The sequence below is a fragment of the Lepeophtheirus salmonis genome, chromosome 13 (genome assembly GCF_016086655.4).
Source record: "Lepeophtheirus salmonis chromosome 13, UVic_Lsal_1.4, whole genome shotgun sequence".
Taxonomy (NCBI): Eukaryota; Metazoa; Arthropoda; class Copepoda; order Siphonostomatoida; family Caligidae; genus Lepeophtheirus; species Lepeophtheirus salmonis.
The window spans coordinates 14,228,335-14,254,416 of NC_052143.2; the positions used below are offsets into that span (position 1 = coordinate 14,228,335).

General features: G+C 32.5%; 1 protein-coding gene across 1 annotated transcript; it reads left to right on the top strand.

Moving 5' to 3' along the window:
• Positions 1 to 1,606: 1,606 nt before the first annotated feature.
• Positions 1,607 to 18,208, top strand: LOC121128530 (uncharacterized). The gene is made up of 8 exons (XM_040724114.2): positions 1,607 to 2,248; positions 14,397 to 14,902; positions 15,072 to 15,379; positions 15,436 to 15,567; positions 15,619 to 15,865; positions 15,915 to 16,877; positions 17,727 to 17,839; positions 17,899 to 18,208. The coding sequence occupies exons 2-8, from the start codon at positions 14,880 to 14,882 to the stop codon at positions 18,066 to 18,068; spliced, it is 1,956 nt and encodes a 651-aa protein (XP_040580048.1). The 5' UTR covers positions 1,607 to 2,248; positions 14,397 to 14,879; the 3' UTR covers positions 18,069 to 18,208.
• Positions 18,209 to 26,082: the final 7,874 nt, after the last annotated feature.

The following is a 26,082-nucleotide window of genomic DNA, read 5'->3' on the forward strand; positions in this document are numbered from 1 at the left end:
GTTTTAAGAGAGGAAATACTCAATATCCTATATAAAATTAATTCCATATGTATTTTGCCGGTTAATTAAAACTACATATGTTCCCCTTTTGAATATATGAAAACATGAAAACTACCTGGGAAGTTGTAATAGTTTTATAAAAAGTTTATATCTCTATAAACATATTATGTACTACTCAAAATTATCTATATATATATATACATTGTACATTACATAAGAAGAAACGTGTTAAGGAAATAGTAAGACAACACAAAACTGATTAAGAAGCTACAAGCTTGTGGGAAATTACACTAACTATAGTTAATTAATATGAATACAACATAAGGCCAAAGCTACTTACTTGGATATTAAATACACATTATTAAATATATCTTCTATATTTATACTCGTATTTTATATTATATACATATTTTCTGTTGATTAATAAAATAAATTAGGATTCTTATTTAGGTAAGTAACATATAATACAAATGAAAATTTAGCTATATTTTATTAAATAACAATTAAATCATTATTTCTATTTTCTATGAATAGCTATAAATTTTTGAAATTTTTCTCCAAAAAAATTAATATTTGAAGTTTTTTTTCTAAAAGTTTAATATTTGAAATATAATCTTTGAAAAATTTTCTTCAAAAAAATTTAATTTTTCATAAACAGCTGTGAAGCTAAAAAATCCAAAAACCTAGCCTCTCCCAAAATATAATCCCGTAAACGCCCCTGATTTATGATCAATCATGGGTACTCCCGCAAGTACATATTAGTATAAAGTTGTATATAATTATTAAATGAGTAATGTTTTTAATACGTCATGATAGTTTTTTCCTCTTATCGAGCAGTTATCATTATTATTTCAGTTTTGAGAAGAGAACATCTAATTATTGAGTAACTATAATGTGAGTGTACTCATGAAATAGGTGGGATTTGTTGGGAAGTTATCTTTTACATTAATAAAGGGAATCGGTAGAGCAAAGTTGATCTATTCGGCGAGGCCTAATATTTATGAGCAATACTGCGTACTCTCGCCTACCCGGTATTTACTAGTACAAGGCGCATGTCATCATAATTGTTAAATGTGTAACGTTGATATGACGTCATGGGGATTCATATATGCACAAAAGGGAAATTATGTATGATCTGAATACTTTATCAGACGAGAAATTCCCCTTGGAAAAAATATAAGGTAATACAAAACAAAATTCATTTACTTTTGTATCGAAGGGAAGGGAATAAAAATAAAAATTGAGAGAATATTATTCTAAGTGAATTATTAGACGACTTAAAGTAAATAATATTTTATTTCTCTTCTTATTTCTACCCCCTCTGTTTGATCATGGTGGTTGTAAAGGATGATTGGATCTTTGTTTTGTTTTCGTTATTTACCATATTTGGAAGGTAACTATTAAATCGATAAAACATGTCTATGTTATGTAAGTAAAATATCAGGACTCTTGGTCCAATGCGTTATGTACTCCTCTGACCTTTCTCTTTTCTTCTTTCCTTCCTTCCTTTTCCTTCCTCCTTCTCCTGACGTTGTTGTTATTTGACGGAAAAATATTTCATATTAGCACATTAGATATTATTTTTAAAAAGTAGAGGGAAAAACTCAGACGTGAAACTCTTCCTTTGCATGTGCTTGCTAGTTAATCCAGAGTCACAAGACGATTCTGATACAAATCTGTGTCTTTAACTATGGACTGCATTTTAAAGAAACACAAACGCCTTCTAGCCTCTAAAAACACGATCCCCATCCTCACACTCAGTCCTGGTGAGTTTCTTTTCTCCGATGGAACCTTTATCAATGAGTCATCTTCTCCCTCAAGAACTAAAGTACTAGAAGAAAACGCAGTCATTCATTTTGCGGATGTGTCTCCCTACTCAGAGGTAGAGAACGGACTTTTAGTGACCGTGTCCAATGATAGAATCATTGGATATCCTGTGAGTCGATCACAGGATGGAAGTGCGGATATAGGGCTACCAACTCTTTTAGGAGAGGATATGGGACCCGTTACAGCTCTTTCCATTGGGTTGAATAAAAAATGGATTGCTGTGGGCACGACAAAAGGAGGGGTTCTACTCCTGAGACTACGACTCGAGTGGTTTAGGAATAATTTTAAAATTCTGGGTGTGCATCAAAAGGGTTCTCTAGAAGACTACTCCGTGACCCACATATCCTTTGTTCCAAATAGGAGTAACAAGGACTCCTCTGAATGTATATTGGTCCTCTTGACTTCTGAAAATAATTTAAAGGTTCGTCCATTTCATGATTTCCTATCACTTATGACTCTCCAATGAAAAGGAGATTTTTCACTTTATTATGTTATTTTGGTTCGTTACTTATTTATTATACATAATAAGATTAATAAATGTTCACAACAAAACTTCATACAAAAATCTCAGCAAAATATGATACGATTCAAAATGAAATATATGGCCAAATAAATAATATATATCCCATTATTAGTTAAAATAAAATTTGACAATTATTTTTTGTAAATAAATTTATACTATTTCCCTTTTTTATTTGAGTGAAGATTTACTTAGCATAGTGCCCAAAATTTTTAGCCTAATGGTAGATTTTTCTCAAGAATGAGTGACTTTGATCAAGTTTATTTTTCAACCGTCACTAATCGTCTTTCTAAAAAAAAAAGGGGGGGATGTATCAAAAGGTCAAAAATCTTAAAAAAAATTGTATTAAGAACATAAAATTTGTATTCATGACATGAAACTCTAGAATAAATAATACAAAATTTTTATTGTATACATTTTTCAGTCACACAGTAATAATGAGCTAATTGCTTCGTGATCAGATGATTTGTGAGCATAAAGCGCCTATACAGTTAGTTTTTCAAATTAAGCAGAGCGTAGTCACTTAATTTGACAGGCCTGTTTTTTTCATACCTATAAATTAAAATTACAATCGTAATTCCAATCAATTACTTAAATATATTGGATCATTTTTGAATAAGACAGACTGAGCAAGTAATTTGTGCACTACTAACTTATTATTATGGAAAATATGACCTTGGACCCAAAGAATGAGAGGAAATAGATTTGTGATTTTATTTAAGGATTTGACACAATTTCAAGCATTGTAATTCCTCAAGTTGTCATCTGGTCTCAGTCTCGATTTGAGAACCTCAAACCTGATTAGGATAAAACTTTTTGAGAGGGACACTTGATGTTTAGCCTATTCTAGGGGAATATAGATCTTAAATCACTCATTACAATTGCAGGAAGGTTTAAAATACTTGAAATTATTACAAATAACACGAAGTATTAGCAAAACTGCAAATACACGGAATTGATAAGAATTGACCTGATGAATAATTCAAATATGCAATAGCATTTTTGCTTGTGTACTGAAACATCTACTTACTATTATTTTTAAACCTTGAAAAACTAAAAGAACCATTGAAACTTTCCCTGACATACGTTTGGCCTTTAGAACAACTTTTAAAAAATTACGTTTTTACTGTACAATTTCGTTTTAAAGCCATATTTCGATACGAAAGATGTTGATGAAAAAAAAACCCCAGTTAAAAACATGACACCATATAGAATAATTTATTAAATTAAAATTCCTAAGACTATGCGTCAAATCATACAAAAATTAAGAAATGATGAATCTTACTCGAATTTGAAAGGTAATATTTGTATCTATTGATTTATATTAATGCTAAAACTAAAGAATTAACATTAAATTAGAATTGAAAATAATTTCCCGTAAAAATGGTCCATTTTGATTGTTTGAATATTTGCTCAATAGGCAATGTAAGATTTCTTTGGACAATGTTTCGAAATCAAACATAATTATGTTGTAAAAACGTCATTAAAAAAAAAAGATTTAAAGGTCAAACCTATGTCCGTTTATGGTTTTAATGACCACTTTCGTGTCAACGACTTAAATAAGAATATGTGAGTTTCCGTCGGTGGGCGTCCCAAGACCTGAATTTTATTACAGTGTTATCTGTCCATTTTATTTTTCGGAGAATCTTAAAGGTAGTGCTTCAACATTAAGTTGTTCCAACACTGTTAATTGTTTTGATATCTCTTGGTTTTCTATTTATAGATTCCTAACATGTCTTTCAGAGTTTTGGGAAAGAATTTCAAATCTGAATGAACTTATTAGTAGCTGTTTTTATATTTTTCTTTTTATGTACAGTTCTTGTTTTAACACTCAGATATTTTGTTAAATTATTATCTGGTAAATATTACTCATGGCAGGGAGTTGGGAATAGATAACTATTGTCTTTATGTTAACAGGGTCAACCTAAACATACAATTTGGCCGTCTGGCAAAAAATAAACAAATGCTGCATAAAGAGAAATAATAATAACAAATAAGCAAGGGCGTCCGCAGGAGGAGGGCTAAATGAAGGAATCTTGCTTTTTACTAGAAAAATTAAATATTTTATATTTAAATATATAATTAATTTAATAATAGTTTTTCAATTTTTTCCAAAAAAAAAATTAATTTATATTAATAGCTATGGATTTTTTGATTTTTTTCCAAAAGTTTTTATTTTCTGTGAAAAGCCATAGATTTTTTAATTTAAAACAAAAACAAAAAAAAACAAGCTCCCACAAAAATGTAATCCTGAAGACGCCCCTGATAAGTCAAAATATGAAAGAAAATAAGGTTCGTCTAATAAATTGGCCAGAAACAATATAAACAAATATTGCAAACTTCAATTTCAAGTGTCCTTGCAATTATGTGGCAAATATATAGAAATGATACATGTTTTCCAATATATGTAGACAGTTTTTTTAAATATCCCAAATCTAAAAAGAGGTCAATTCTGTCATACCAAGGCTTAAAAAAATAATTCCAAATGGAGAAGATAAAAGGTTTGCAAAAATATACAGAAATTACATTTTTGACATTTTATCAAAATATTTTGTTGTTCTAACATAAAATTGCAATAGTTTATTTTTTGCCACATAATTATTATATTTCTAGTTATTAAATGAAGTATAAATCAGTATTCCTAAAACTTTTTGAATTGCAACCTTTTCCTGAAACTCAAAATCTTTTTTTTATTAAAATAATAGAGAGTTTTTGATCATTTTTGGGTTTATCTTTTTAATAAATCATTCTTCAGCTATTTATTTTTCTAAATAAGGTGGTAAAAATATTTTTGTATCCCTCTCCTTGGAGTTGTCTTTTTGTCTACAGTTTGAAAAAGCCTGACTTAAACAGTTGTTTAGAGACACAAATAACTTATTAAGCTCCTGAGTCCCTATTTATGCTTACTTATTTATTTTGATTAAGAACAAAACTATTACTATTTTTCATTAAAAGTGATTGCATGATATGACTTGATTGATTTTCTTTTTAAATTATTATTATTTTTCAAATATCTATTAGGAATCAAAGCTCTGTTTTAAGTAACAAAATACTTTCCATTCAAAATCACGTCATTTTGTGTGACTTGTTTTGATCTATTGAAAAGATTAAGATCAGAAACTGTTTTAATATATAGTAAAGAAAATTTACTTATAAATAAGTAAAAGATAATTACAATTGAATTAGAAAAAATAACTAAGTTTATTTATTCATAACATGTGGAGGAGTTTTCTTATCTCATACTCCCAATGTATTTATAATATTAATATCTAATGCTGGTAAATTAAAAAAATAAATATTTTTACCCACAGGTTAATTCGATTACTATTTCGGCACGAACAATCCTTTTTTCAACCTCTTACATTTCTATATTTCTATTTTCTTTCTTTGTAAACCCAAGATGGTCTTCTATAAGCCCCTATATATCATCCAATGGACAATTACGACTGTCTGTTAGAATAAATGTACAGGGGGGTTCTTCCATGACTTAAATATGACTTATTTTCAAGATCAAAGGTCAAAATTATATGCTACTCCCCTCTCAAAAAAATAAAAATAGTTTTATATCTTTTAACTCTTTTAATTCCCTGCTATGCTAATTCACTTACAAGTAAGGGGAACAAAAAATAAGTTTTGAAAGCAACTCAATGTTAAACATTGCAAAAAGGGCAATGGTTTTTATTTTTTATATATGCCTAGAGATAAAACTTTTGGTAGAAAAAGCAAGAGCAACCAATTATCACAGGCCTCTATTCATCACGAAACAGTAATTTTTTGGGTATGTAATGGCGCCTCATGAATCACATGTGGGGTGTTTCCGACCCAATTGCGCATATTTTGCTTGTTAACAAAGCCATTGAGCCAAAAATGTGCCTCACCGCTGAAGATGATTTTACGTTGAAAATCAGGATCATTTTCGAATTTTCCTTCAGCCCTTTTTACGAATTCCCGACGTTTGAAGTGGTCAAGCGGCTTCAGTTCTTGTGTCAACTTGATCTTATACGGGTGTAGGCCAAGATCTTTTCGCAACGATGTCACAGAGATGCCCAACGATTGAGAACGGCGCGTAAGAGACAAATTTGGGTCATCTTGAATTGATGCGCTTGTGGCAGCAATATTTTTTACACCTCGTGCATTTCTTTGTCTCACCGGCACAGGAACATTATGTAGCGTGTAGATGGACTCAAATTTTTTCACTGAAGGTTGAATTGTTGATTTTGCAGGTCGATTACGTTGACCATAAATTGGCGTTAACGCTCTTAAAGTTTGGATCAAAGACTCACCATTTTTGTAATTAATTTTAATAATTTGCAAGCGTTGTTCGAGTGTGTACTGCTCCATGATGAAACTACAATTATTTCTGAGCACACCTGTCAAAGAAACAATAACAAATATGACGTCATTTTTGAAACCTATCAACGTAAATTGTGAGCGTCCCTATTGAAAACCCCTTTATATATATAGGTAGCAACTATAAAAGGTCGGCCCCTCGTCCATAATAACATCATATTTATCTATGCTTAACTCTAACCCAAATCATCAGTTTTAATCTCCGTGATTCACACACACATACTCTTGGTTAATATACAGGGTTCGGAAGCAAAACGCGGACAGTTAAGAAATGCTAATTATGTAATTAAAATACTGAGGTTTTTTGATTTTCCTCTGCATATTCTGCATAAGTTAACAATAATAAACATTTCTCAAACCTTTCATCATGAGTGAACAAGAAGCAAAAAGCCAAAGGATCACAGACCTTCTGATGCCGAAATTGAGGTGGCATAGATTATGGACAATGTGAAGTGTTCCAGGAGCCTCATTTTGAAGGTGGCCTAGATGAAAAAAGATGGAAAATACCTCTCAAGGAAAGAAGGAAGTGGGGGACATTAAAAGCTTAAAAAGGGATTCTGAGTTTCTGAGGGACCTGAAGAAGAAGATCAATGAAGACCCCACAAAATCAATGAGTCGCCTCTCTAACGTGTTTGTTGTGTACGAGGGACAATCAGGAGAACTGTTGGGGTATCCTCTTACACAAGGACTCCACTCCACACTCTGGAGGAAAGGTTACTGCAAGAAAGTTAGTGCTTGGATCAATGCAAATGGAGCCACAATAAAAAATTTCTCTGACGAGAAGATTTTCACCGTGGACCAGTTTTACAACCATCGGAACGACCGTTGGCCTGATGTATCACCAGAGAAGGTCTACGGTGTGTTCCATACAGAACATCCAGCCCAAACAATGCTCTTGGCGTCCGGCGGAAAGAAGATGCCTCCCCTCTTTATTTAGGTTGGGGAGAAAATTGGGCAGGACGCCTACTACAAGGTGCTGAGGTTCACTATACTACCATGGCTCAATACCACCTGCCCAGAGGTCAAATATTTGTGGACCCAAGATGGTGCACCCTCAAACACATCGTCCGAATGCCAGAAGTGCTTCGTTGGATTTGAACCCGTTGGACTTTGTTGTGTGATGCACCTTGGGAAGAGAGATTAACCGGACATCTCACCTGAGCGTGGACTCCCTGAAGGCCGCCATTATGAAGGAGTGGAACAACTTGTCCAAGAAGTTCATCAGCAACTCCTGCAAGGCTTTTCGCCTCTGTGTGGAGGATGTGATTGCTACTTCGGGGGCCATATTGAGTGAACATGTGCAAAAAGGTCGTGTCTCAAATTTTGTAAAAAAATAAAATTATTGACATTTTTCTAAAATCAGTCATTCAGTCCAGGTTTTCTTCCGAACCCTGTAAGTATCATTAAATGTTCTCTCCTCAAATATTATATACTACTGTTAAAAGACTTCCAAAATAAAGCAAACACTGTTCAGGTTACAACTAAAAAAAGTTTTGTGCTCATATATGATTATATTTTTCTATAACTCTTAGCAAGTATTTATTTCATTTTTTTTTCCTTTCAAATTTAGGGAGTTTTACATTTACATAGTAGATATGTTGATTTTACAATCGTTTTATTTTATTTATTAGCTCATATAATGAGCTAATAATAGTGTTTGTTTAGCCTTAAGTAGTTAACAAATCATCATTCTGATATGATGAATTGACGAATAATTACTTAGAAGACCTTGATAGTAATTGAAGTTATAACCATGAACTAGCTTATTTCTCTTTGGACAATATTTGTGTTAGGGTGGTCTTCAGAAATCAATGTTTTATTTGTCAAACCTCTCCAATTTGCTCCCTACATAATAAAACTTCACAGGCACCCTACTTTTTAACTCTATTCAGTATTTAATTGGGGGCTCTCACTTCTTAATGTTTCGTCCTATAGTGAAGAATTAGCAGTAAAATTAGATATTTCCTATTTTTCTTAGAACATATAGTTACAGTATCAACCTTGTCTCTGAGCATAAAAACATCTTTTGTGTTTTTTAAACACTCTGAAAGTACTTTTATACTGGGCGTGCAAGTTATCTACGGCAGGGGTTTCAACAGTTTTCAGCCTGCAAACCCCCAATATAATAGTACCAGATACCAGCGACCCCCAACGGCACAGGAGGTGGTTTGTAATGTTGTTCAAAGCCACGCACTATGCGTTTGCAGGTGCATGCATGGCCCGACTCATAGCCATAGGAGCAGGTTTAATTAATGTTTCGCCAATTGTGTATGGCTTTTTAGCTTGGGCAATTAAATGTAGCACCTTATATGATACACTTTGAGCTTTGGCTGGGATTCTTGTATGACCACCGGTAAGTACTTGTTTTTGGCCTCTTACCTCTCACTCTTTTGCTGAAAAAATCGGATAGTTTATCAGCTAGTGACGGATTATTATACAAAAAAAAAAATTTTTTTTAATAAAATAAATGAATTATTGTATTTTTTAAACGACCCTACATCTGTGTTTTGCAATCCCCAATTTGGGAAACCCTGATCTACGGCACCACTTTGGTGCAATCTCTTGGGCTAATCGTGTGCACTTAGGCAGATGATTTTTGTTTGATAGATAGCTTATCCAAACTTGAACCATTTGAAAAAGAATGGAATCATTTAACGAATTTTTTGTCCCAAATATTTTGAAAAGGCATAGAGCCCTCCTTGGAATCCTCGTCGGCTGCGACAACATAACAATTGCGCAAAATATGGGACTCAGTGAGACATTTGTTTGCAAGGACCAAATGATGGAGGCTTGCTCCAGCTTTGGGCCTCGTATAGAGACTGTAAGGCTATATAGAGGCTGGAAGTGAGTTATTAAATAAAATTAATCAAAATCTATCAAGTTTTTATAATGTGCTTTTATTTTTTTAAATCTGATAACTGGTTGGAGAGAAAATTGCGTTTAAAAAAAAATCTTTTTCGCGGTACAGATCACTTGCACAACCTTTTAATATTTCGGTAAGCAAATTATGCATAAACTAAGCATTTGTAGGCAACGTTCATGTATTGATAAACATCAATAACTTCATAATACACAAAAAATATGCGGGTAAAATACGATCTTTCTCGATACCTGCATTGGACAGAGCAAAGATGACATCACTTACATACTGAATGAAATGTCAGCTAGTCTAAAATCAATATAAATTTACAATTTGATCTAAGGGCCTCCACTGAGTGTCGCACAAATGTTACAATTTTAGGCACATGAATATATATCTCTATTAGACCGATTGAGAGAGTAATCAAATAAAAAAAAGAGAGAGAAAAAAAAGTACACAAAAAGACCCACCCTAATGTGTACGTATGTACACAAATATGATGAATCGAAAGCAAACCTATCATTGAGTTCAATATTACTTATTTGTTTAAGATATGAAGGACTGTGTTAATATTTTACAAGGCGAATGTTATGTAATTAGAAAAAAATATCTTATTTTTTCCACTGTAATAGTTCACTTTTATATTGATTATCTAAAATTTCATTTGATATGGAAATAAGATTTTATATTTCAAATATTTAAAAAAAAGAATTAATATTTGAAACTGAATTTTTGAATAATGTTTGTTTTTATTAAATTATCAAGGTGTTAAATTAAATATACATGTAATTTAAGGCCAAAAAATTCAAAAATCCTGATTAAAAAAAATATCAAATCTTCGATAAAGATCGATTAAAACCCCCAATCTTTGTTCTTTTACATTGATAAGAATTTTAAGTGAAAAAAATTAGAATTTTTTTTTGATGTTGTTATGTGAACCCATTTTTCAAATAAGGACTGTAAAGTTCCCCAACTCTAAATTTCCCCATAGCCATGAGGAAAGAAAAAGTTGCCAGACAAACTCTCCGTCCACTAATTTGGAATTTGATCATTTCATCTTCCCTATTTAGGGTACCAAAATGTAAAAATACATAGGCTTCATGACTCAATGGAGGTATAGAAGACATTTCTAGGTATTGATCTCGCCGAAAAGAAACACATTAATAATCAAAGCAATTAAAACAAGGAGTTTTGTTTCCTAATGGATCCCATGTCCCTAAAGAACAGGAACAACCATTTTTTCTATTCTACATTCTTCTTCTACATCCACATCACGAAATGTGACGTCCCCATGCTCCAAAGTTTGGATATCAGAGATATTGTTAATAGATGAAGAACAAATCGCAGAGTTTATGACGAAAATATATTATTTATAATTATATCAATATAATAATAATGGCGTCGAAGGATTTAAGACATAACAAATCAGACAGTAACTTCGTTTTGGATGAACCAGTTAAGAACCTAATCTTGCCAACATCAATTTGTATTCCTCCCTATAATATAATTTCATGCTGTGCCATTTTTAAGAGGACATTGTGGCTCATCTGAAGCATTATACTTTTAAAAAATGCACTCAAATTAAACTAAAGATTATAAGGTTGCCGTTTTTCGAATTTCTGTCTAAAAGTGGTGAAATTTCATGTCACAAGAATAGTCTTTTCTTTTCTTATTAAATAATAATAGCTGGAAATATAAACACCTCTTTTTCCCTTTTTCACATATTTTTTTAGGAGTTGATTTCTTGTGATGGCCTCACAATTACAATTTCTTTACAATATCTCGTTTGAAAAATGAAAAGAAGAGCATTTTATTAATGTGAAACTCACTACAAATCTTAAAAATAGAGTTAAAGACTTGTACGAGACATATTCACAACAATGTAATCCCTATAAAGTATTTTTACTTATGTTACTGATAGTATTTAAAAAAGAAAAAAATCAAAATCAAAAATCATAGTCAGTATAGTGTAAAAGACACTGTGTACTGAATGTGGAGAAACAATCAAAATAATTAAAAATGCCTGGAAATTCTAAAAGGTTCCTTTAAAATGTATGCAGATTTTTAATATGGAAGCACAACTATAATCAGGGGTTCAGCTTCAAATTTGTTGTTAGTTGACTTGTTGTTAAGCATAAATGTATTATTTTACTTTCAAAACTTTTTTATTTTTGAAAAAAAGGAAAATGATGACAACTGACATTTAAGAACTATCAAACTCTGTAAAATCGATTAGGACCCTCATTATAGTGGTATTAAGTGTATGATATCCATTTTTTTTTGTAAGAAACGTAAAAATATTTAATCATACATAGGTATATTATAACACGCAATCCCCTACAGAAAGAAAAAATATCCTTTCCATAACTTATAGGTACAGGAAGAAACACAATCTCTGATCAATATTTTGTAATAAGCTACATATTTTGACGATACATTACCTCAAAAACTAGAATAATTTTATAAAACGTACCATTTGGTTTGCGATCATTGAGAAAGACAAACAAATGAACCAAATAGGCGGTTTCCATTGGTAGTTAGAAGTTTTTTCTATATTCAAATTGAAATATGTTTAAAAACATAGATATGACGTCAGCCATCTTTTGAACATCATATCCAGTGGTCCTAATCATCAGCATTTTTTAGTTTGTCCGATTTTTTTGGAGTTGGCGGACTGAAAAGTAAAGGTTCTTTTTAGGTGGATTGAAAAAGGAGAAAAATTAACAAATATAATTTTTGTATCATACATTTATTTGTCTGAAAAGAAACAGAAAAAATACCCAATATCAGTTGATAGTTAACTAATTCTTCCGAACTATTAAATTATTATTCAATGACTGTTGACAACTTAACAAGAACTAATTATAATTCAACCAAATAACGTTCCGAATTGTGATAATGATAAAAAAAAGCAGAAACCTCGATAGCTAACAAAAAAATACATTGTATATTTCTTTGTAAACAAAGAAACGCCGTGGAGGGGGCTCATCAAAGCTCAATAAGCTTAAAAAAACACTACTTTAACTTTTTATAAGTATGTATTGCCCCATAGTGTTGGGGAGTTGAAATGAGATTAATAATATATTATGGAATTATATATAAGGAATGATTAAAATAAACCTAATAATATTAATAACTTAAAAAATACAAAGGTTATAAATTGAACACCGGGTTGGCATAAAAATATACAGTGTACAGGGTGTCCACGATAAATTGGAACTATCTTAAAATTCAACCTGCTTGATAAAAATGGAATTTGGAGTGTATTTGTTAATATGAAAAAGTTAGACATAATATTAAACAATAAATTTATTCAACATGTCCTCCCTCAGCAGCCACCATCTTCTCCATCCTGCCCCTAAAGGATTTGCATACCCTGATGACTTCCGTGGAATCGACAGCATTCCACTCCCTTGTAATGGAACCCTTCAGGGCCGCGATGCTCTTGTGGCTGACCTTGCCCTCTCCAACTTCCCCTACCAGTAGTAATCACATGGATTGAGGTCGGGTGAGTTGGAGGGCCAGGTGTTGCGATCCCAGAAAGTGATATCGTGGGAGTTGAAGAGGTTAGTGGTCCTCATGGCGATGTGTGCGGGCGCTGAGTCTTGTTGGAATATGAACTCCCTCCCAGTGGCCGTATCCTTCATCCAGGGGATGACGAACTCCTCCATGACTTCGCAGTACCTTATCGCGTTAACCCTTTCCTTGGGATTGAAGAAGAAAGGAGGCATCACCTCACCGGTGCTGAAGATGACACCCAGGGTCATCACGGAGGCTGGTAACTTTGTGGTGAAGACCGCAAGGACCTCTTCTCTCTCTTTGGCAAGCCACCTGTCATTCTGGACGTTGTAGCTTCTGTCGATAGTCCAGTTCTTCTCTTCGGAGAAGAAGATGATTCTTCCTCCATGGCTCTTCAGGTCATTGAACTAACTACCATTGGAGACAGTCCATTTGGTTCCTCTGTTTGCTTGTCTGTTGGTCATCAGGATTAAGACAAAAGTTTCAGGTAATCTTTTTATCTTCGTACGAAAAGTATACATAGTCACAGCAAGATGCTACTAAATTTTGAGAGAGTAATGTGAAGGGAAGGTAGTACATAATGTTAAAAATTCATAATCAACATTAACTTTGGAACATATTCAGGGACAAAGCTCAAATTGGTGTCATTATGTAGATTTAATAAAGATACTTCATATAACAAAAAAGATCCAGGATCAAAATTAAAGGTCAAAGTCACACAAAAACGCAGAATCGACAGTCACTTTTGAAAAAATTAAGATACAGATTTGAAATAATCTCTTTATGGCACAAAATACATATAATTATATAACACATATTAAAGCATGAATGCAATAGATATTAAATTTCATTAAATTCAATATTGCACAATTTGACTTTAAAACGAAGAAGAAGTGAAACTTTATTTATAAAATGACGATAGGTGGAAATTTGAACTCTACTAAGTGCTCATTTTATTTACCAACTATTATGGGCATTTTTTTATTTATTTTCGGAGGAAAGATTGCTTGATATAATAAAAATAACAACTTGTGCAATAACTAAACATGATAAAAACAAATTATTAGTCGAAGACAATTCCTCAATCTTACACACACTTTGTCTCCTCAATGTTGTAGTTTTTTTTACGGGTACGCCCTGGAATTTTGAGAATCCCTTACTTAGAACATGCTAATTTTTCATTTTAAATCTGATCTACTACTAAAATGATTTCAAGATTGTTCAATATCAAATTCATGTATATATATTTTTTTTAGAATGTTCAATACTTCGCTACTAAATTATTTTTATAACAAAAAACATTCTTATATTTTTTATTAGCTCTGGAGAGTCGGTGATGCACTCTTAATTTGCGACTTCGAACTATCCTCTCAGTTAGGTCGATATCCTTTAACTTCCCTCACTGTTCAAAACCATATAATCGTCATCGGAAATTCTCAAGGAACATTGTTCTTTCACCATTTACTTTCTTCATCAAAATCGGATTTCTTCACCCGCGTCATCGGAACTGTACATTTGGCTGAGACCTTTCAATTGGAGCAAGAGTTTTTTCATCGTGACTTGAATCAGGAAAGAAATGATACAATTTAATTATATCTTTAAGTTATTGGAATTTAATACATATTATGTTTTTAATTGGATCAATAATATAGTACAAAATTGATTATATATTTTGTTCTAAATATGCGCTTATTTCCTAATTTTACATTATTTTAGAATGGAAATTGTCAAACAACTGGATTTAAAAATAATGTTCCTTACTTTTCTTCGTCATTTGTGGATGTTGGATGTGAAATCTTGGATATGACGTTTTACGGAGGGAAAATGTAAGAACACTTCCACTGACTTAATAAAATCATTTTTAAGTGAACCCTTCAAATAACTAACTGCTACATAAAATTTCCAAATTATAACGATTATTTTCATTCTATACCATGGAGCTGACACTCATTTTTCCAGCCTCTTGATATTCAATTTCTTTTGTTTTCATTTCAGGAATGAAGAGACTCAAAATAATAATGAGAAACCTCCATGTCTTATCATTGGAACAAGCGTTGGTATCGTTTCCATGAATGTAAGAACACGGGAACTCATCTCTATCATTCCTTTTCATCAACTATTTACTCCTGATGAAGGAAATATGAATATTTTAGACTCCATGGCCAATGGACTCTGTATCAATCGTCATTCTTCCTCATTTTACAAAGCTCGTAACACAGTGGGCATTGTTGTACAAACAGCGACAGATGGAAAGACATGGAGTTTAAATATTGAGCTCGAAGTACTCAAAAGGAGACGTGAAAGTAATGTCATATCAATTCTGAAATATGACAGTTTAAGTAATTTTAATATTCCCTAGATTCTGAATATGAGGAAGACGAGGATGAAACGCTTCGAATTTTGAGTGGAGAGCTCTCCTTTGTAGCAAAGGACTCCATTCTAGAAGGAAGTTTTTTTAACAAGTATAATCGAATCAGAAAGAAACGAATGGGTAATTGAGTCCCAATATTCCGTTAAATACATTCAATTATTTACTTTCCAGGAATGTTGAGCAAGTCTGTTCCGAATTTAGGTAGGGTATTTGATATGTCTAAACAGAAAATCCGATCCTCAGGCTATGGAAATCAAAGTAACAAAAAGCGAAAAATGTTCCAGCCCTTTACAAATAGTTATAGACAATACGAAAAGAGTTTAGCCAAAATATTTCCCTCCTCAACGTCTTCTTCACCTGCATTCCCCTCTTCCATATTACCTGAACCCCTTGGAAACAGCCCAAAAGACAATTTAATGTAAGTTCAAGAGGTATGATTTATAGCATATATTCATATGAATCTTTAGGGAGCGAGCACGATGGTCCATGCGGAGTAGTGCTCTAAATGGATCATCCAAATTTTGTAAGAATGAAAAAACAGTCATTACCTTTCTTTCATCGGGGAGTCGATCTTCCTCCTCACTTGCAAATAAAGAAGCTTCTGAACTCCCAGAGATTCTATCTCAGTCTAATAAAATATGGACTGGTGATGGTGTCCTTTCTAGACTCAAATTTTCTCCAAATGGAAAATACATTGGATCCTATGGCTCAGAGAAATCTGCTCAAATCCTCAATGTTAATGGAAAGGAAGGTGTTCATCTTGTAGGACACACTGGACCTGTCAACTCCATTGATTTCTCCCATTCCAGAGGATATTCTGTTTTAACTTGTGGTACTGACAAAACAGTGAGGCTTTGGGATTGGAAAGCCAGAGTAAATAAAGTCACTATCGGGGGAGATCACGGCTATGATACTTCCGGTCTTAGTTCTAAGCTTAGTATATATAGGAATAAATTATCGGGTCATCGAGTCAAATATGACAAACTTCGATTCGGAAAGGAGGAAGTGAACAAAAGCTCATTTTATTATTTAGACCAATTCATTCTATCTGGAGCAGGGAATGCTCTATACGTTCATTCGCTGGAGGGTATTGACTCTGATTATAAAGAAGACATTAAAATCACTCAAATAGATACATTTGTTTTTCCAAACGCAAAAAACGTCCTGGATTTTTACGCATCTAATTCCTGTTTCTCTCATATAGCCCTCATTTCTTGCTCTGACAAATCCTTAAAGGTATTTGATTTAAACTATGGAAAGGTATGCCTGAATATTCCAAGAGCTCACTCACGACCCATTCTTTCCATTGCACGTTCCGAAGGAGCCCTTTATAAAATGGAGGAAGAAATCGGTGAGAATGAGGATCATAATCTCTTTGGAACCTACACATTAGGTGATGGGGTTAAAATATGGGATATTCGAAGTGTGGAGTAAGTGCGCATGTATCAAAAATTATGAGTACTTAAAATATAAAACTGAATCACCTTTTTAACACATATTAATAGAGATGTGAAAAACATGCATTACTCGCAAGTATCGGTCTCTTCAAAAGAATCTCAGTTGGTAAACGTACTCTATATTTTTTACTATTCTTTCTTAATTTTAATAAAGGGCATCTGGTAAATAGTTTTATATGAGTACATAATATTATATATGAGTTAAATAAATGTCGGAATCATTTTTTTTTTGTTTTAAAAGATTGCTAAGAACTAGACAATTTTCAGGGCTCGAAGATGAAATCAGCACCCTCTCTTGTATTTAAAAAAAAAAAACTAGCATAAAATCCATAATGTTTGACATTTTTATTTCATATAAAAAACAATGAAGGTTTTGTGTCTATAGGGTTACTCGACATATTTGCCCTCAGCCTTCATCCTCCAGTTTTTTCTTGGTTTCCTGGATTTAACGCAGCATCTGCCCATTGGTGTTACAGATGTCACAGTTGCTGATTTGTCCTTGTTTATTAATTAGACACATAACATTTGGTTCCAGGGTGACCCAAAAAGGCTTCAGATTTCATGATCGACCCCTGTATGTGGAATGACTTCCTACTTTATTATTGCAGCGAGGTGCTCCAATAGGCTAAAGCACTATCAGCTTGTTTATTATCTTCATTTTTTAAGATTCTGCATCATAATAGTTGATATGAGCCCTTTCAGAGTTATCATACTTTTATGACGTCATCTCAGACGTAGTTTGTACACAGGCAGGGAATGACTTTTTCACATCTCTAGTTAAATGTATGTAGGATGGACTATTACATTAAGTCTCTTTTACAGATCATGTGTTCAAAGATGTGATTGGCCTGGTTCAGATAGAGGTGGAAGAATAGCTTCAAGTATCGATATGAGCCCTTGTTCTAAATACTTGATCGTGGGAGGAGAAGATGGAGGTAAGTCTGGAAGGGATTTTATGTACATATATTACTCCATAATTTTTCATATATTTCAGGAGTGTATGTCTTCGATCTACGTATGACGAGTAGCTTTTGTAGTCGCCTCGTGGGTGGAAGCTCATCATCTCCAATAACGGGTGTTGTGTTCAATACGACGACAACCTCCAATATTTTTGCTACCAATCTTCAAGGAGAGTTATTCCAGTTCAAAAATAAGGGATCATAACCATTTTTGATCCTATTTAATTACCTGTATGTTTTTCCCCCCTATTGTTAAACGATGCAGATAAATTTGATGTATGTATCTATAAAATTTATTCCGGTGCAGAGGAGTAACCCATAAAATATATATGGATTAATGAAAAAGATATTCATGAAATATGTAGTCATACAGACAGGTGATGCAGTTATTCTATTAATTCTTGCTTTCATATTAAGTACAAAATCACTTAGTCCTTTGTATGTACTAAACAATCACCATTATGTTCAATGACTGTATGTACATAATACATGGCCTATTGTTTATTATACTAGTGGTAGTATTATCCGGAATTATTAAGTGTCGGCGATAAGGCAAACTTTGATTTATAGATAATCCTCTAGAAAAATTTCTTAGTGTTACTCTCCGTTTTTATGAGCACAATCAGACTTAGTTACTCAGTACTTATGTATATCTTCTTCTCTCAAGAATGAAAGAACAGTTATAATTTTTATTATTATTATGGTGTGATGAGCTAAGGAGTACTTTGAGTACTTTAGCCTCTATTCCACTACCTGACTGAGGTTTAGCTAAACACAATCATTACTAAGCCTTATTTAAAGTCACAACATTATATTAGGTTGGAGGAAAAGTAATTTGTAGTTCTTGCTTTTTTTCAAAGCTTTATATGAAGAGTTATAATCATCCGATTTAAAATAAGTATGCCATATTCTGTTTTGTAACTTGTTGCCAACGAGAATCCAACTTCATAATGTACTTGTCTATACTGGCAAAATATATGGACAACCAATTTTCACAGCCTTCTATTTTGGCCAAATTTTTAGCCCCAAGCGTGTTGGCCATAGAGAGGACTGCCATGTGGTAGTCACTTGGTGCTAGGTTCGGAGTGTAGGTTGAATGCATAAGAACTTCCCATACAAGCTCTCGGAGCTTCTGGCACGTCATCCAAGATGTTTGCCGCCTGACGCTGTCTTCATAAAACACGATTCCTCTCCTATTCACCAATTCTTTTTGTATTCTTTCTTCTGCAAATGATTAAAAACGGTTTTATGATCGATGTTCACCTCCTAGGCGATGCTAAAAATGCTAACATGACGGCCTATCTCGATATTTTCCATAATTTTATCGTCGTTTTCGACAACAGGCTTGTCAGTGTGTTGGGCATCATTCACCTCACCTACACCAGAACGAAATCGCTCTAACCACTGTTGTGTAACACAAACCGTAAGTGTATTGGCCCCTTAAACATCACAAATTTTCTTGGTCGCTTTCGACCAAATTTTCCCTTCCAAATAGTATAGAAAAGTAAAATATGGTGAATTTCTTCGTTTGAGACCTCCATACTCGACACACGGTAATTCACATTTCTACTATAAAATAATTCAAATGCTTCTTTCTCATTTTAAATGGGTCCTCGAAAAAAAAATTGGAATCCAATGATCATAATAATTTCTAAAATGTATACGTATTATTGTTGGATTTCGGCTTGAGGCCCTAATAATTTGTGTTGGACACAACTAATTCACTCCCTTAAAGAAATAATTTTTGAACCAGCATCATAGAAAAATTTGGTACAGAGATCAATTTTATCAATATTATTAGAACAAGGTTAGGCAGCAAAATGTAGCAGTTTAAATTAGTGTTTTTCTATTGATTCCCTATTTATTAATGCTATATTTAGTTTCTCAATTATTCTTTATCGCTATATTCCTGTATTTGAGGTTCTATTGACGTCATCCGTTATACTAGTAAGTCGTTGCTGACTAACCTTGTTATAATAAACTTGCATTTTATTGATGCGTTCATATATTGATAGCGTTTCATATAAGTATGTAAGTTCAAATCGTATAACGATTGAGGAGAGAAAGTATGTTCCATAGGGCGGTTGAGCCCAAAAAAATCGGTCCACGATTCGAAAACGAACAAATTTAGGTCCACTGTCATGCAACACTCATACATATTATCAGGTATCTATTATTTAAATGTCATTTTTTTAATAGGTACATGATAAAAAGTTTTCATAAAAATAGTATGGGTTGCATAGAATCCTTAATATGAGAGTGAAAATCGTCCCATCAAACAAAAATAGTAGAGTACCCTCTAAAAGACATCATTTTCACAAATATCAAAGTTTAATATCTTTCATGCAAATTAAGATTAGTTGTTGAGGCTTGATTAAAGTATTGATATTTTAAGGCGTGGATATAGATTAATGATCACGTCATTGTGGAAAAATTTGTGTTTAGAAGACGTCTTTTGCGTCTTCTGTAAGATTTAGAACGGTATGTCTAAACAAATAGCAAACATATGAATTTATTTGTGTATATAGAATTATAATTGTAAATAAAAAGCATTTTTTCTAGTGCAGGATATTCTTTGTAGTTGACAAACAGAGCAGTGTTGTTTTATTTTACAAGGCTGTTATCATTATCATCAGGAGGGAAGAGATAATTATAAAGTAATTAGGCGTGTGAGAGAGGGAAAGTAACACTGAGGATTTATTTTGGAGTTATAATTGTAAGTCTTTATTGGATCTAAGATCTGGAGTTGATGCATTTTTCCTTGCTATACATAGAGTGGGAACTCAAAACATGCAGTAGTATTTAATTACAATTTTATCCCCGTTATTTTTAATTGAGAGGTTTCATTACACAACTAAGCCACAGCTAAAACAAAATTAAAGAAGTTTTGTTTTTATTCTATGTCTCTAAGTGTAGAAATGTCGGAGCAACGACAAAATAAGCAATGCATGTGCAATCTCATTAGTGCCAGTGCCTAGAAGGCATATCCATCCAGACTGCCCACAACACCAACAAGTCAATTATACCCCCCAACGTCCCAAAAGAACCAAAACTTTTGCAGTAACAATATGGCTGACTTCTGGCCTGCTTCCAGCCCTAACCTCGACCCATGACTTTGCAGTTTGAGTTGTCTTGCTTTAAAATGTCTGTCACATCTCTCATCCAAATTTAGATTCGCTCCGAGCTGCCATCATGAAAGCTTGCTACGCTTTGGACACTGCCTTCATTGTCAAGAGCTGTCAGTCTGCGTGCCGAGACTGTGTTATATCTTCTGAAGAAGGACATATTAAGTAAGAAATATAGTATTTAAACATATCACAAATTGGTCTCGGGTTGTCTATTCAAGATTTGATAAAAATCACGTTTTTCCTAATTTAGTAATGGGTCTACAAGTTTTGGGGCATGACTTTGTTTATACGGAGTAGGATTTACTCCTTCTGCTTATCTGTTTGTGGGGGATATAGATTAACACCATGACATCTAAGCTGCTCTCCTCCGTAAGATTCTTCAAATAATAAGGATTACCTTATGAATTTTTTAATATGTGATCATGCTGCGAGCTACGTTCAGCTTATTTATCCATGAGGATGCCAACGAATAGGAAGTTCATTTTATAACTCCAGGGATTCATTGTGTATCAGTGTGATTCAATCATCAACCCCTGTACATTTACATAACCAACAAAACAGTTATCATTTCATCGAATATATTGGAAACGCGAAGAAACAGTTTCTTGCTTTTACATTTATAATGATTTATTTGGTATACCCCTTTGCATATATATGATATTTCAATCAGTTAGATCTATGTATAGTAGTGAAGGCCTTCGATAAAACGAGTTAATAAAGTCGTATGTCTGAACATTATTTTAATATGTTTACTTAAAACATTATTTCATATCGTGGCAAATTGTAGGTGGATCTCTTCAAATCGGGACACAAATAGAGCTAAGTTGATGAATTAATGGGTGTTTATGCATTTTGCTGTCGTGTATATTTAACCATGAATTACTGAAGTAATCCATGACTTAACTATAAGTTACAATGCATAATTGTGTACTAGTTTTTGTTTTTTTAAACATTTGCTTCAATCACGCTCAGTAACAATTAATCAATAAAAATTATAGTCAAGTAATACAATATATTTGCTGGTACTACGACCATTTAAAAATAAATTATTTTTACCATAATTAGTTATAAATTCAATTGTGTATTCATTCAAAAAAGTCTGATGATTTTTTCAGCTATCATGAAAATTTATATCGATACTATTTCGATACAATATTTTATTTTTCGCAGATAAATAATAATACTCTCATTATATGTCTCGAATTCAGGTTATATTCATTCGTAGATTGAAAAGACCTTGGAAGCAACCTATTTTCTTCGACTATGATTGTCCATAAAAAAAGGAGTTGTGGGGTATGTGGCCTAAAATCTCTTCCCCAAATTCCCAACATAAGGAATCCGTGATTCATATCTGAAAGTTCCGCCTAGTCCATGGCTACAAACTCTATCAAGAGGATCAATAATTCAACCATCTACAGAATTTATAAAATTTTCAAAGAAAATAGAAGACAAATTTAATCAATTCCATGGCAACTATATAATACTAAGCCATTTGTTTGGATAGACTGATAAAAATTATTAAGAGTAAATACCCATAAGAACCTCATGAAGTTATCAAAAAATTTATACGTACTCCAAGATTTATTCGACTAAAATATATTAATAAATTAAAGGGTCTTATAAAAAAATAAATTACCTAGGATAAAAAAAACCTCATTTTGTCTGTGAACTTGTTAAAAATCAACTATCAAATTTTTGTCCTACTCTAATGTATTTTTATTGCAAGTTTTGAAGTAATTTATGAATTTTTTCAAGTTTTTGAAATATAGATAATTTCTCAGTATAGTATTTTACTTTTAACGTATATTTAGTTTTAAAAACTGAAAAGCATTTTAGCTTTAATTATAATTCATAATTATGCGCGAATTCAATCAATGAATTTAATAATATATCGACTATGACGTCACACTCCATCGACAAAGGAAAACGCGTGGTGGAAGACACACATCAGTCCAAATATGCGTAATTGGCATACCTTGTATTTCTAGTTACCTTGATGTATGTTACTTGGCTTCTTTATAATAACCACACGTTATAATCCATCGATTCTAACGAATGAATATATAATATATTTCTTTCTACCGCAAAATACGTGTTTACAGGGTCGTTCACGTAAATCCTGACTACCTTAACTTCATCCTGATCAATTATGGAAGCAATTAGAAGTCTGAAATTTTATTTAACAGTTCTTATAATATAAAAGAAAATAATCATTGAATCTGTTTGCTAGTTTTGACAATCATTCGCTCGATACGAGGCCTAAAGGATTTGCAGACCTCCGCAGGGGAGACTTTGTTCCAGTACTTGATGATGGATGCCTTCAAGGAGTCGATGCTGTTGTGTGAATTTGCTAGAGTCTTTCCTCTTTAACTCACCCTAAAAGAAGTAATCCATGGGATTCCTATTGGTGGAGTTTGAGAGCACAAGTGTGGGATGTCAAAATGACACCTTCTCTTTTAAAAAAAAACCAATCTGCTAATCATTAGGATTTTTTAGCTTGACCCTTTTTTTGGGAGTTTTTGAAGTGTCTTTTCTTTTTCAAAGAACCGGATTGAACACATTTGTGTGTACTCATAAAAGACGAAGAGAAACCTTGATTTATTTTAGAGTTATAGTTGTAAGTCTTTGTTGAACTTTGAGTATAATTGAAGATCGACATCGGAGTAATTATTGCCAATGTCTTTGTTTATTTCCTTCTTGTTTACAACCAGGACGACCTATCAAATTATGAGGAAGAAAGAAAGAGCACACGCATTAACTGTTTTTCCTTTTCTAAAAATTATACGTTTATTCATAACATATCCATTCATTCTTTCAGCTAAGTGCGAGTACGCTGGCTTCAAAAATTCCCTCCTCCCTCCCCGGAGCAAATATAGAAATTACTAAGAATTTTCTCCGATACCAATACCATGCAGATATTGAATATTTTGCGTGAAATATCAGTCTATATCTTATATCTATAATGTATGCATTGCACATATATGTACATTGTAATTTTGGAAACTAACAAAATAACCTTTCAAGAAAATATACATTAATTTAACCTTTAAATGGAATTTGAATGGACATTAAAGTAATATACGTAGACAATGAAATAACCTGTTTTTTTTAATTTGACATTAAATAGATTGCATTGTCATGATAAGGATAAAGGAGTATAAATTATTAATTTAATTATAAAAATAATCTATAAATCGCTTATAACTATCTGCACCTTGCTATAACATTCGTACTTGGATAGAAACAGCAATTTAATTAGACATTATCTCGTATGTATGTGATTGGTTGGGAAATATGTACATTATGAAAAAAATATCCAGTTTCAAAAATGTATTGGTAAATTTGAAATATATTTATACTCGTTATTCTTATTCATGTTTAATGATACCATCTCACTCAATAGAATTATGTACTAATTTATGAATATTCAGGATTTATCGCACATGAATAACACGTAGTTGATAAAATTTGGTCATTTAATGTTCAGTAATACTAATCGGGTGTATCTTGGGCACATATAAAAACCAAAAAACACTGTAATTCAACATATTAACTCTGACCATTGGAATAATACTTCAGAAGAGAGCAGTTTAGTTGCCATGCCGTTGTATTAGATCAGCTACAAGCAGATCAGACGAGGACTTATAATTAGAACTCCTCAACAAGTCCTCAAGATTACTCTCCGTCTTTAATGAGTACACCCAAATGTTCAATTCGGTTTGGTAAATAATTATATATGGTAGAAAAGAAAATTCACTTTTCAGTTTGCCAACTCCCCCCTTCCCAAAAAAAAAAAAAAAAAAAAAATGGGTAGCTAAAACTGCACACAATTTTCATTATCAAAGATGTTACATAGATATTTAGACCCAATAAAATTTAAAGGGAAAAAGACAATTTGTTCATTCCCTTCATAAAAAATTAGATGCAATTCAATCATTTAGCGAGTAAACTGATCCGAACTGTAATACCAGGATTTTTAGATGACAATCCCTTTAAAGGGATTAATAATGTTGATTGAAAAATAAAACTTGTGAAACAATATTTTCATAACACTTCATAAAAAAAAATTATTTTCGGTGCAATGTTTTGGGGTTTTTTCCTTCTAATCGTGTTTAACGATGAGTAAATTTGAATGATCCGAACTGTAATACCAGGATTTTTAGATGACAATTTAAAAAAATTCATAGTTAAAAAAAACATGCCCACCTGCCAAAAAAAAAAAAAAAAATATAATGAATCGGACGGCCTCTGATTATTTGAATGTTGTTATGTATGAATGTGTTGCAACAATTGACATTCAAACGAACGAAAAATTTATCGATTTTCTTCCTACCATTATTTCCCACAAAGTTTTTTCTCCATGGCATTTTTTAATAAAAAAGTTTTTATCTTTTGTTATGCTCTTTCCTTCTGTCGTTAGGTTATGAATGGAAATACAAATATAATCATCGTTTGGATGCACAGAGCATTTATTGATTGCTTCAAAACAAAGGATCCAGAAATTTCATTACAGAGTTTTGTATTGTATGAATAATATACAAAGCACATGCCATTCTCTCATTGACATAAAAAAACAAATTATATTTTTATTCAGCTGTCGATTGCTCTACTCTTGTAAGTGTCTCGATCGTTGATCTACTCAGTTATATTTAATTTTGTCAGGAACATTTATTTACTTTGTTGAAATATTCCTTTCTTTCTATGGAAGGAGGTTCTTGTATTTCTAAGATTATATCAACTAATATTCATAGATTTGTTACTCTCTTGCCCCTATGAACAATATTCTTTCTTTATTTCCCACCCATTTTCCATTTTTCTTCTTCTTTGGATTTATAACTGAGCTGATACAACAGTAAAGACAAAATGTAAAGTTCGAACATAAAGAGACGGCGAATATGTCATGGAGCAAAATATCCAAGAGGCAAAATAACCGGCCACAGGTCTACTCAACTTTAAGGATCTCTTGTTGAGCTATGAACATATCAGTTATTAAAACTGTGACGTAATTTCCCAACCACCAGTTAATTTTGAGCCTTTCTCTGTTTGAAGAGAATATTAAAAGATACATTTAAGATCAAGGCTTGAATTAAA